The 13,905-nt window shown below is 40.8% G+C and overlaps 1 protein-coding gene across 4 annotated transcripts in view; it reads right to left on the reverse strand.

Moving 5' to 3' along the window:
• Anapc1 (anaphase promoting complex subunit 1) overlaps positions 1–13,905 on the reverse strand; it is an 80,115-nt gene that overhangs the window by 42,241 nt on the left and 23,969 nt on the right. For all 4 annotated transcript variants that reach the window (XM_008762177.4, XM_006234973.5, XM_063283753.1 and 1 more), the window contains 9 exons: positions 11,344–11,418; positions 10,314–10,582; positions 8,893–8,984; positions 7,798–7,946; positions 5,915–5,993; positions 5,533–5,569; positions 5,377–5,447; positions 3,593–3,771; positions 1,477–1,691 (listed from right to left, as the gene is read on the reverse strand). In XM_008762177.4, the coding sequence (XP_008760399.1) occupies positions 1,477–1,691; positions 3,593–3,771; positions 5,377–5,447; positions 5,533–5,569; positions 5,915–5,993; positions 7,798–7,946; positions 8,893–8,984; positions 10,314–10,582; positions 11,344–11,418 (1,166 nt within the window). The remainder of the gene's footprint in view (positions 1–1,476; positions 1,692–3,592; positions 3,772–5,376; positions 5,448–5,532; positions 5,570–5,914; positions 5,994–7,797; positions 7,947–8,892; positions 8,985–10,313; positions 10,583–11,343; positions 11,419–13,905) is intronic.

The raw sequence follows: 13,905 nt of genomic DNA on the forward strand, positions 1-13,905 counted from the left end.
TATGAAGTAGCAATGAAAATAATTTTATCGATTGGAGGCGTCACCATAACATGAGGAACTATATTAAGGGGTTATGGCATTAGGAAGGTTGAGAACCACTGTAGTAAAAGATCACAGAGAAAAAGAATCAATGCACTGTAATAATGGCTGACTACAGTGAGTTTACTATGCACTACGAAGTGTACTGAGTGTCCTGTAAAAGAACAGACTTGAGACCAATAGCAGATGAGGTGTAACTGTACACCATGTCTACTACAGCTGAAGCAACTCATGAACTAACATGCTAGCAATTACCACAGCCGTACTACAAAGCCCCCGGTCCCAACTATGTGCTCTACCCTCAATTCCACATGATAACCTGAATGCATGTGGTGTGAAAACAGTGAGAGAACTGAGGACTTTCAGTGGCCTGCCGCTAAGCATGAGTGGCGAATGCCCTTCAAACAGTGTAAGAAAAGACGCAGCTGATTCGCACTCCTATAATTCCAGCTACTCAAAACAGAAGCTCAGTGCAAGCCCTGCCTGAGCTGGAGAAAAATCAAGGCCAGCTAAGCAGCTTAGTAAGTCTGATGCCAGGGAGGGCAGAAATAAAGGCAAGGTTTCAGAGGGAGAACCAGTTGCCTCACGCTGGTTCCCTACAGATGGAGCCACTCCCAGCACCCTGCCTCATACCTTGCAGAACTGTGTTCGAAAGCCAACTTCTGTTTCTAAGTGGCTGTCAGGTATTTTTTCACAACAACAATGGTATCTAATACAAGTGGTGTGAGTTTAAAGCACACTAAAAATTAACAAAGTTCCTCAAAGTCTATTCCTAGATTAAGACACAGAAGAATAAGTCCAGTATATACTTCATGTACAAATTCTGTTCCTCTCTTACATTTGCCTTTTCTGAAGTATCTGTTATATTTCAACAGAAGGGTACAAGTATATCCTCAAAAGCCAAAAAAATATTTTTAAGCTATAGATGGTTTACTGACATTGAATATAAAGCTAATATAAAAGGTAAATTTTTAACTCCAAAGTTACTTCATTTTGGCTTATGTAAGACAATTCCCTACAAATCAACTGATCTAAATAAGTCCTCAAATTAAATTCTCTCCCAGGTAATTCTAGACTACAGCAAGATAACACTTAAAACTAACCACCAAGCTGGCAAGATGGCTTACTGAGAAAAGGCACTTGCCACTAAGCCTAGTGGTCTGAGCTGGATTATTCTGAAGCCAAAAGTTGTTCTCTGACTTACACACACACATACACACACACACACACTGCAGTGTACACACTTACACACACCACACACACATACACACACACTGCAGTGTACACTTTTACACACACACACACTGCAGTGTACACACTTTTACACACACACACACACACACACACACACATGTTTAAAAAAGAAAAGTTAAAAAATTAAAGGAGAACAAACTAGTCTCAAGTGTAATAGATTGGGCAGGAGATGAACTATTTTACCTGTTTTCTTTTTCCTCAATGAACTCATGGTCACTGAGTTCTGGGTACTGTACCACATTGACACGGACAGGCTGTGCACTTTGAAGTAGCCTTCGCACATCCTGCACCCGTAAATCTTCACTCCATATTAATGACATAACCTCATGGTTCAAGTCATTCATGCCATCGTCTTCCTCCTCAGCCTCAGCTCCTGAAGCCACATCTGATGAGAGCACCTGCATGACAGATTCAGCGTAGTGATTTAACAGGGAGTCACATGCCTAGCCTGAGAAGGGCAGCAGGCTATGGACAGAGCTCTACACTAGAGGTAAGCATAACCAGTACACTTCCTGAAGCCACTCAAAGCTGTCACACAAGCTGAGCTTTTCTGTACTGGGACAGCACCATGTTGCCCAGGCTGGCCACACACTGCTGGTCTCATTATCACCTATGATGTCTATGTATGTGTCTAGTTCCTAAAAATGCTAATTTTCTGATCCAATGTTCAGTGTGGAAGCAACAATGTTTGCCTGAAAAAAAGATGGTTATGTATATCCCGATAAAAACTTACTTTGGGAGCTGGAAAGATGGCTCAGCGGTTAAGAACACTGACTGCTCATCTAGAAGTCCTAAGTTCAAATCCCAGCAATCACATGGTGGCTCACAACCATCTGTAACGGGATCTGATGCCCTCTTCTGGTGTGTCTGAAGACAGCGACAGTGTACTTATAAACTTACTTTGGTTCCCATGGAGTAACTAATGTAAAATAAACTATAATGTGCAGCACACAGCACTTCCACCAAGAGTCCACATCCGTGAGGGTGCTTCCCTAAGACAGGATGTGTGCATAGTGACCCAGCTGCAAACACTACCATGCTCAGACATCAGAGCGACCTAAGGACACATTTCTCAGAATGTGTGCCACCGTTAGGCAATAGGTGACTGTAGATCTTAACCTATGAATATAAATACCAATGCAGAACCATGCTGAAATTTAACAACACATAATTGAAGAAACTAAATTTAGATAAACTTGCCTAGACTGACATTTAAATAATTTATAGATTAATATCTATAGTGTTTATATGCTGAGTGGCTCTCAGGAGCAAAAGAAATCTAAATGCCAAAGACTTTTTTCTGTGTGAGTGCAGGGTCTTACTATGCAATCCTATCCTTGAACTCACGGTAATTCTCCTGGCTTAGTCTTCCAAGTTCTGCTTACAAGCATGTACCACTACATCAGGATTTTCTTGGTCAAGAAAATAAGAGTTTTGTAAATAAAATAGGACAAATACCAAGTCAACTAGCGTTGCTATGTGAGATCAGACTCTTGTGGGAACTGACTGTGGCCCAGGTTGGTGGCGGGCAGCAGACCTACTGTAACACACGTGGTCATGCACACTGTGCTGTGCTGGTCAAAGGCCAATGAGACAAGTCTGACTCCTACTGCTCGCTCAGGGCTGTCACAGATCTCTCTGAGCCCTAGAACAGTTCTTTGTGGTCTACAGAAAAAACCCTGTCTCAAAAAGTAAAAAAAATGAATACTACTACTACTACTACACTACTACTACTACTACTAATAATAATAATAATAAAAATAATAATAATAATAATGACAATTGTAAAAAAATGAGACAAAAATTATCATTGTTTTTGGGCTTCTAAGAACTCTAAAGGATAAAGTATGCCCCAACACGGGGGCTTTAATTTTACTATTATTCTGGGATTATACAAATTTATATATACCTATTTAAAAATTCAATAAATCAAGAAATCGAACCCTTCAAAAAGTATCAACAAGTAAACAGGTATTACCATAGCTAGCCACACGGAGGGCACACAGGCTCTGGGTTACCTGTGTAGTAATTGGTTGCCCTCACAGGTACAAGTGGAACAGGCATGGCAGGTGGCTTGCTGACTCCGTACCTATCCTGATTCTGGGCATAAAAAGGTCCAGGCAACATGGGACAGTCACTAAGTTCACAACCCCATTATAAACTCCATCTGGCTTTTTAACATAAAAGTCAAACTGATATGCACAGTTACCAAAATAGATAAAGGTGAAAAAGAAAATGAAGACTGCTTCCGCTCTGATTTTATCTGGGGTAAAACTGAACTTCCCATGTCGACACTCACAGATTTGCCTCTGGGTAAATTTCCTTCGCAAGCCTGCTTGGAAAGGTCCTGACGTCCAATCAGGAGACAGACGGCTTCTGACCAATCTGAATCAGGCTGCTCCCGACAGTGGTAGATTGCATCTCTGATGGGAAGAGCAATCCCAAAGGGAAGAGTCTCCAGATCTCTTAAAGTGAATCCTTGAAGTGAAGCAGAGAGAGAGGCTTTTCAGTCAGAGATCTGCCACTTCTCTAATCATCCTCTAGGTCAGTCAGAAAACTGACACCACCAATACTAAGAGCTGTCCAAATACAGGAGACAACAGTGAATCCCACCCCTAATCAACAGTGCTGTGAACTGATGATCATTATTTGGGAGTTGGTAAGAAAAGACACCTCCCCTCCTCTGGTTCATCATAGTCACAAAACACACTGTGCACATGTGCACTAAAACATAAGAATAAAAATAGGAACTTTGTTTCATTATGCAGGTTAAAAGGCATGGGTAGGGAGGGGCAAGTCCTACTGTCTGACTTCAATAAATGACTTAGCTACAGGTGAATGTGGTACGTGTATGTGTATTTATACACGTAAAACACTCAAACATACTTTCCTAAGCAAAATATAAAGATTACTGAAAACAGCAAGACAAAGGTACACATCTGCTGGTAGTGACAGCAGACAGCAGCACCAGCTGCACTGATCACGTCTGTTTAAAGGTGGGTGGCCAATAACCAAGCTCACCTAGTGTTATCTCTACAGAGACATTTCTCAAACACTCCTGAATGTTAAATACATTCAGGCCAATTCAAATTTCTTCTCTAGAAATGATGCCCTAAACTTCACACTATTTATAACATAAAAGTTCCATTATTGAAGCAAAAGTATTTCCTTACATAACTATTAGTAAATACTAAGTGATGTACAGTGGACAGAATTCCTCCCTGTTTTTCATTTATGCATCCCACATGTGCACTGTAAGAAGCTACTGTTATTTTTGTATGAGTCATAGAAAAAAGAACTGTAAAAACTCCAGGGGAGAATCAAGAAACACATGTGACCTCCTTGAAGCATTGCTTTTTAAGGTACTACTTTGTAGAACAGTCTCAATTTTCAGTCATAAACTCACTTCAGTAACCTTTTGTCCCCAGCAGGGAGCACAGTCTCACTATGTGGCCCTAGATGCCCTGGCACTCACTACGTAGACCAGGCTAGCATCCAGCTCAGAGACACCCACCTGCCTCTGCTCCTACATCCTGTGACTAAAGGCATGCGCCACCACTACTGTCAAGAGTTTTTTGCTGGTTTTGCCCAATTATGTTTTTCAAACAAAACACTTTTGAACCCAGGAGTGATGGCATTTGGAATAAGAAGTAAAGAATGAATTTCCTCCCTTCTCGTTAGTTGAATACTCGTTCATCAATCTCGGGCCGTTGCCGTTTGAGAGCACACTCTGAAGTGCTTACACAACTGATCTTAAATGAAGAGAGTTCCCATTTCTGATACTGAGGTCCCAGAAAGACTTCACATTTAGAGACATAGTAACTAAAGTTTGTATTCTGAGACCAATTTACAGAACTGCTGCCTCAACTGATCACAGGGAATGAAATAAAGATTTCCAATGCCCTAAGATGTAACAGGCTGGTGTCCCAGCTATTCTCCTGTAGAAGTTGTAAAGACTCGACTTCACCAATATCTCAATCTTCAGCCTTTACAGAAGACCAGAGTCCCTCCCCACGTGCCTCCCAATTCCAGTGAGAGTAGTCTGAGGGCAGGACTCGTCCGCAGTAACAGCACAGCTCTTACCTACACTGGCCATCCAGACAACCAGTCTCTCAGCCAGAACAGACACAGAAGCAGACTGCCGGAAAGTAAACCTATGGAGAACAAAAGTACATTAGACACAAACACTCAACACAGCTTCCAGCTGTGAAGATGAGAGCACAGTCTGAAGCAGGCTACCTGTTTTCTTCTTGTTCTGCTTGTGGCTTTTGGGGAGCTGAAAGGCAACAAATGGAAACTTTAATAGACATCCTGGTAAGAAAAGCAACATGCATAAGATATTTGGAAGGAAGAGTTCATTAACCAAAATTTTTAAAAATAATAAAGCAAGCAGCACTGTGGAGAGCTGCAGAGGACAGCTGTTTCCTTCAGGCTGACACAGTCCTACACAGCCACACTGCACAGAAGCCAGATCTGTCAGGTTTGAGGTAACCTGGTATCTGAGATTCAGCTGTGATTATAGACTAAATAGTAATAACAGAGGCAAGATGTTATGTCTAAGGCTAGCACTAATGAACATTTTAATATTCTGATGTGGGAGTCAAACGTCGTAACAACTTACTTAAGGTTACTTTGGATAAATACTGGGAGGTTTCATCAGAAACACAACTCTCATCACCAAGGGTGTAGAGGGCAATACTCTGCAGAGAAAAGGAACTTGTTACTTGTTTTGTTTTTCACTTTTAATCTTCAGTTGTTTTAGTTAGTTTTCTTTATGAAACAGGGTCTCATGTAACCCAGAGTAGCCTAAAAATCCCCATGAATCTGAGGCTAGCCTTGAACCACTGAGCCTCCTACGCCTCTGACTCCCTAGTGCTGGGATTACAGGACTGTGCCCTATCCTACATCCAGATAAACCTGTTCTTCTTAAACCACTGAAGTGAAAGAAAGGAAAGCACAATGAGAGAAGGAAGACTCCTGCATTTCAGACGTACAGCACTGTGAGTCTGGACAAATCTTACTCAACCAGGTGACTACTATCACTCTCAATACATCATACCTCAAACACCACCCCACCCCACCCTCGTGTTCTATCACGACAAATGCTTTATCTGCCCCCCATCCCATCTGTCCTACATGATATAAATGGGATCACACAGGGTGGAGTCTTCCCAGTTCTACAACTGCAACACAGCACGGGCATGAGATTCATCTCTTTTATGCTACAATCAATAATTTGTTCCTCTTTACTGAGTAGTATCCATTACAGAGATGTACCAACTTAGTACATCTGCTAAAGAGTTGATGAACATGGGCTGGAGAGATGGCTCAGTAATTAAGAGGTCTGGTTCCTCTTCTAGAGGACCCAGGTTCAATTCCCAGCACTCACATGGTACCTCTTAACCACTGTAACTCCAGTTCTAAGGGAGCCAATGTTTTACCTCCATGAGCACTGCATATGCATGGTACATAGTATACTTGCAAGCAAAAGACTCACACAAAATAAAATTAATGATTTCAAAAATAGTTCTTAAATTGACACACAGTTGTTCCCAGTTTCCATCAGTTGTAAGAAAACCGCTCCATGCCCTCACATTCCGGTCTTTACGTGACCATCTATTTCATATCGGAGAGTAAACTTGCTCTGGCTTATGGTAAATACATGTTAAAATTAACAAAACTTTGCAGCATTCTTATACTCCTCTAAAGAGTTTCAGGTGCTCCAGACTCTCATTGTTTATTATCCTTGCAGGTGCCAAGTCAGACCCTAATAGTCCCTAATAGGGGTAGTTATCCCAAAGGATCTCACTTAGCCTTTAGTTTCTTTAGAAACAGACACACTCAAAACAATAGCAAGAAAAAAATGCAAAATAGTTCAAGTGACTTAACATCACCCACTAGAAAATTATTTCTGCACAGTGTGTGGGGTGTTATGTGCATGCATGTTTCCACTGAGTGATCATGTGTGACTATGGACATGTACATGACAGGCCAGAGGACAAACTCAGATGGTGGTTCTTGTCATCTACCTTGCTTGTGGCAGGATCTCTTAGTGATGGTTCCTTTGGAAGAAAAGCCAAGTGACCTTAACCACTGAGCCATCTCTCTCACCACCCAAGGCCCAACAGGGGCTCTGACTCACTGCTATGTAAACCAGGACCTACAAGCTTGTGGGGAATCCTCCCACCTCCACCTCTCACTATTCCTATAGTCATACAGGAGTCAACTATGCGGCTACAATATCCTTATTTATAAGTATCTCCATGAAGATGTGTAAATTAGGTAAATTCACAGAACTAGAGCAGAGGTTATCAGGGATCAAAGGGAAGAGAACAGGAAATTACTGTTTAACAGTAATCTGCTGAAATGAATGGGATGGAATGGAGGAAAGAAACACTGTGATTTTTACTATAATTTGTGTGTATGTATATGTGAATAATGTATGTGCTGTATGTATGAAAATGTAAAGAAATACAATAATCAGTCAATACTCCAAATACATACCAAGACCACCAGCCTGCTCCTCTCGCAGATCCCAGGGAGGTAGGGATAGGGTGGCGTTCCTTCGCCCTTCAGGCACGAACTCACCCACTGATAAATACTTGGTGGCTCGGAAGTAAAAAATGAGGGATGATGCATAAATCCCATCTGACCTTTAAAATTACATGAAACGATTATAAAGATAAACAAATAAAATATTTAAGACAAAAAGATGGTCATAATACTTGCCCTTTCAAACTATAAGAATTACTTTTTCAATATTATCCAAAATGAATCATATTTCTGTCACAGTAAATAGCTGGTTATGTTATTTTAAGTTTAAATTACTTCTGCTTTATTCCATTCTAAATAGAAATTTAGCAATGTCGTTTACAAATTATACGAAGAATTAGCCATGGGTTGGCCAAATAACTCAGTAAAGGCACCTGCCACCAAACCAAACAACCCAAGTTCAACCCCTATGTCTACATGGTGGAAGGAGACAACTGATTCCAGACAGTTGTTCTCTGTACTCCACACATATGTAATGGCACGTGCATACCCACACCCATATACATATATGCCATCACATGCAAAATATACATAAAAGTAATTTTTAAATTCCTTTTAAAGAACATAACTTTCCCCCTGCCTACCTCTATAATGATGAAAAAACAAAGAGACACAAGATTCAGCTCAGCTGTGCTCTTTGAGCCCCTTCAGTTCAAGGCTAGGCTGGAACAGGGTGCTGTAAGTTGTTCACATTTGTGCTGTCCAGCATGGTAACCCCTAGCCCTATGTGACTACTCAGTATCTTAAATGTGGCTAGTGCAATGAGGACTTAAATTTGTACTGTTAATTAAAGCCAAGTAAATATAAGACACTGGTTACTCACTGAACACTACAGGGGAAGGTTCATGTCTCTAGCATTAGACTTATCTAAGCTTTGGAATGGGTAAACTAAAGAATTTGTGGCTTCATTCAACTCAGACGTCAAATGCTTCCATTTCCAAACTGCCTGGCTAAAAATAAGACACGAGATGTCTATCTCCTGCTCATCCTGGAGAGACACAACAAAATGCCTATCCACTGAAGACCTGAAGTGGTGTCAACACTCACCTTGGTCAATGGTACACACTTGTCCAGTAGTTTTGACAAGAGTTGGGTAATCTCTGTAGTAATGGTCCAAGTAAGGCTCCAATTTTAAGTCCCTAGAACATTAAGAGCATAGACAAACAAAAGTGTTATAATAGCCTCCTTTGGTTGACTTTCTGATTTAAAAAGCATAGCTATGAGGTTTTCAAATCTAGAGCACCTTCATATGCATCTGTGTCACACACCCAGACTTCTTATCTAGACAGATTTTACGAAGGTCATACTAGAGATAGAGCACTACCTTCTCCCTCCTGTTGTTTATAGGCTGTGTGATCTCCACAAGTAATCTCCACAGACCACAACACTTCTTCCAGAAACAGACACAATACCTAGCTCTCTCGGAGGCTTTTTGATTATTGTGTTATTCTGCTTTATTTTGGGGCTATTTTTTTCCTCAAGTAGAACGGTCTCCCTCAGGCACAGTATTTCCAGCAGAGCTCTCCAAGTACAAGGATAACAGGCACATGTCACCATTCCTGGCTACTACAAGGTGCATATATAAATAGTATATATGTGGGAAGTACAGGGCATGGTGGCACACATCAAAAATCCTAAAATTTGAACGGCTGAGGCAGGAGCATCAAAAGTTTGAAGCCAGTCACAGTTACAGTGACAAGTGCTATATATTTCAGAAAGCCATGGTCAGGGTTTAGACAAACTACAAAATGGAATTTATGATGGCAATGATCTGTCATTAGGGAAATGGATGATGAAACATGCCACGCTTAAGGAAGGCATTTCAGGATCCTCAGTACCACAGAAGTCAGAAAATGTGCTGTCATCTTAATTAAGAGGCTGAAATGCCAACCTTAACTTAGTTGTCACCAAGGGTCATGACAGTCCAAACAATACTAAGTATGACTTCAGGAGTACGGTGCCAAACAGGGTGCTACAGTGTGAGAGCCGCCTTCCCCTGCCGGGAATCACAGCCAAACAGCTGCAGCAAAGGGGCCACTCCTGCCGTCCACTGGCACCTGCTCTGCCACTGCCTCACCCATGCTGAGGCTCCCCAATGCCACACAGGACAAGCATTTGGCACTTCACTCACAACCACAATGTTCCACAGGAAAGCGGCATGTAAAAACATGTGGGCACAGTTACAGAACACAGGGCAAAGTGCAGACACGCAGCTTGACAGAACAGAGAGCCCAGAGTCAGTCATCCTGCTTCTTGTGACTTTCTCCAGATCTTGAGATAAAAACTAAAAAAAAATCCCAGAATGCTAAAGGCACACACGTATCCAATATTAACAGTTTTATGGTTTGCAACAATGCTGTGGTGGTCTGGGAAGGGTAGATTGGAGAGTTTTTCTACCGAGGTTCTTATAACATATCATAGAAAGAAAGTCCTCTAAGGACCTCTTGCAGTGTTCTAACAACATCTACCTTGCCAACTGAACAAGGAGGTCAATTAGAGAACAAATTCCTTCTCCCATTAGAGTATTTAACTTAAGCTCTTCATAAACCAGGTGAAGAACAAAAAAAATTGCAGGAATGTGAGCAAAGAGAAGAGTAGAAGAATCCAGACTGAGGTTTTGTGGAAAATCTTCATCTTTTGTCTTTGTAACTTCCAAAGCATTCAAACATAGAGATTTGTTCAAAAGATGAGACTCAACATTATGATGGTACTCTGAATTCAGTAAGTACTCCCAGTCCTAAAAAGAAAAAAAAAGACAGCAATTATTTACATAATGCCTCTTGGAAGTGGTACTTAAACATAATGACAGGAGGCTGGAGAGGTTCTGTAGCTAAGAATGTGTACTACTCTTGCAAAGGGCCTGAGTGTGGTTCCCAGAACCCACATCAGGTGGTTCACAACCACCTGAAATTCCAACAGGGGTTACAACTTCTCTGGACACCATAGGCATCTTCACTCAAAAGCAGAAACAAAACTGGAAATAGCCTAATATAACTATCAACAGAAAGAATGCAAAACAATTACCATAAAGACTCACCGCTTGGTAGTAAGAAGAGCACACAACTGGCTGACTCTCCATATATTATGCTGAGTGAAAGAAACCTTATGTATATTTGAATACAGACAGTATTTTTTCATTTATAACAAAGTCTACAACAGGCACAAATGGAGATAGTACAAAATGTTCTGTGCTTCGAACCACTTCAGAATACGCCAGAGAAATGCTACATAAAAGGGTAAACGCTGTCAAATACTTGATCGATTATCAATAAAATATCCAGAAGTCCACACTGAACGCATGCAAAATATTTACATTTATAGTAATTTTGTATGATTAAAGGCAAAAGTAAATAAATAACAGAAAACATAACATTCTATCCTTCAAATTTACCTACTGAGAAGTAAAATAAATACAGCCAGAGTTAAAGGAAAAACTAACAAATTGCTAGGAATATACAAGGCAGACCAACAGCATTAGCAAGAAATAACAATGCTTACATCGTCAGACCCAGTATCAGAGGGCCTCGCTTTTTTGGGTGCAATGACTGGGGAAAGTGATCCTTCAAAGTCGAACTGAAACATAACCAAAAAGCAGAAGACAAAATTGTGACTTTATTGCTATTATCAGTTTAAGGATTCAGATTCTGTTCTTTACAGAAACTAAAGAAAGTCACTGACACTCTTTTTTCACCAGGAAGTATGATGTAAATCTTTCCTAAGTGCTCATGGAGCCAAATGGAGCGTGTAAAGTAGGCAGTACTGGGCCCATAGGTACAGTAATGGTCATTTTTTTTCTCTCCTGCTTCTTTGATGATGCAAATTATATCCACACAGAAGAATACCAAAAATCACATAAGGAGTCATTAGCACTCTCTACAGGGTCATAGAAATGAAAGCATAAACAAACAAACAAGCAAGCAAAGTCTAGACAAAGCAAATAGGAAATGAGTGCCATGAAACTCGATGGCCACTGAGGGCAACTGCAGCCCAAGCTTTGGTCTCAAAAAACAGACTCCCAAACTACCCTTAGGGACTGCCGTTCTATAGAAACTCCTGCAGTCAGTCAGGAGTTTAATCATTTAATCAAGTTACCTGGAAACTGTAATTTCCAATGAAATTCTGGAAATTCAAAACTAACTCATAAATATTTATTTTAAAATTCTCTCTATAACCCTGACAACCGCTTGTTGCCAGATATTTGATTGTACCGTGGACCCTGACATTGTGTTGTGATAGTTACTGAAAAAACCTGTTTCTAGTTGTGGTGTGGCTCAGTCCTTAGCGCACCTTTAATCCCTCTGACTAGAATACAGACACACCCACAGAAAATGCCTTTAATCTCAAACAATGAAACTAAAATTAGTTTGTAGAAGGAAGCACCTCATGTTTGAAACTGATGTCTAACTGAGTGGCAGACAAAGTGACAAATCAGAGAAAGATTTGACAGAATAAAATATGCCCAACTCTCATAAGAGCGAGGAAAGGGAAGTTAGAAGGGGGTGGGTGGGTGGGGGGATGGGCAGTTTTACCTGGAGAGTTTTACAGAGGAAAACAAGTTAGAAGAGGAAACAAGCTAGACACAGGTGAAGACAGAAAGCACCAGAAAATAAGAAGTCAGAAGATTATTACATATTAAGAAATATTGCCAACCTTAGTATGAGGACAAGCAGAGCAATTCAGGACAGGCAGAAAAAGAAGCCAGATTAAAGCAGTCAGCTTGGAAAGTAGTTTGAGTCAGAACAGCGGTACTGACCAGCCAGCCAGAGCCAGAAAGAGCCTAGAGAGAGCGAGCTTTCAGCAGTTAAGTCTCAGAGGCTGAGAACATTCTAAGTCTAGACAAGACTGGATGGCGTCTAGACGCCCAGGCCCAGGCCCAGGCCTAGGACAGCGGACTGAGGCAGCAAGCCTCCAAGTTACTTTTATGGCTCATATCAAGAAGGAGATAGGAGCCTCTGAAGGATTCTAAGCCAGAGGAGTGACTAACATGACCTGACTTTATCAGGCTGCTAAGCTAAGAGGAGACCAAACACAAGCAAAAGGCTACAATCAGCTGATCAGAACCCTCAAGAGTTATACTTTACTCCTACTTGACCAATGAGAGCCTGAGAAAAGAAAATCATTCCCATCTGCACAGAAACAAGATCTTATTGCTATGACCTAGCAAAGGGTTATACATCACAAATTATCAATGTGGTAGCGGGGTACTTCTAAACAATACTAGCAACAATATTGACTGGACATCCCTTCTAAATGTTATCTGGCCCAATGTCTTAAAGATTCATTTCTTGAGAAATAGCTAGATACATGTAAAAAAAAAAAAAAAGTAAACTGGCAAATTACTCATAAGAAGGCAATTTTTCAATAAGGCCCAAGTATTAGCTATTTGTTTACATACAATAACATGAAACGGTTCTGTAAAAAATTTAAGAATTTGCAAAATTTCTATCAGTACCATTTTTATTTAAAGGGCACTATTAAAAGTGTCTACAACAGCTACTCCAAGAAACAGGAGATAATCATTGCTTCCTTCTTCCATTTTCCAAATCTTCCTCAGTGAGAAAATAACTTTGATAATGAAAAAGAAAAAGCTTAAAAAAAAAAAATGGAGCTACTAGCACAAGACTAAAACACGTACGTGAGTAGGTCTTAGTTTGGGGTACAAAAGGCTAAGTATATTCTATAGTAACTTCTTCAGAGTCCCAGGCTTGAGTAATTAGAGATCGATCTCCAAAGAACAAGCACTCTCACACTGAAGGCACTCTGCTGGTGAGTCTGTAAACCACCTATGTAGATCCTGCAGAAGTGACTGGGAGGCTGAGTGAGGCAGGCAGTTTATACCACTAATGCTGCTCCAAGGCTGAGTCTGAGACCTCTCTGCCACACCTACCAACAAAGCCAAGAGGTCTATTTAAGTCATTTTACAAAGATAACTGAGAAACAGTCAAAATCAGGCATCAGCACACACGACGGCAATCCCAGCACCTGGGAGGCAAAGTCAGGGATGTGGTGAATTCAAGACCAGCTTGGCTATGTACACAGCAAGACCTTGACTTTACAAAA

The sequence above is a fragment of the Rattus norvegicus genome, chromosome 3 (assembly GCF_036323735.1).
Source record: "Rattus norvegicus strain BN/NHsdMcwi chromosome 3, GRCr8, whole genome shotgun sequence".
Classification (NCBI taxonomy): domain Eukaryota; kingdom Metazoa; phylum Chordata; class Mammalia; order Rodentia; family Muridae; genus Rattus; species Rattus norvegicus.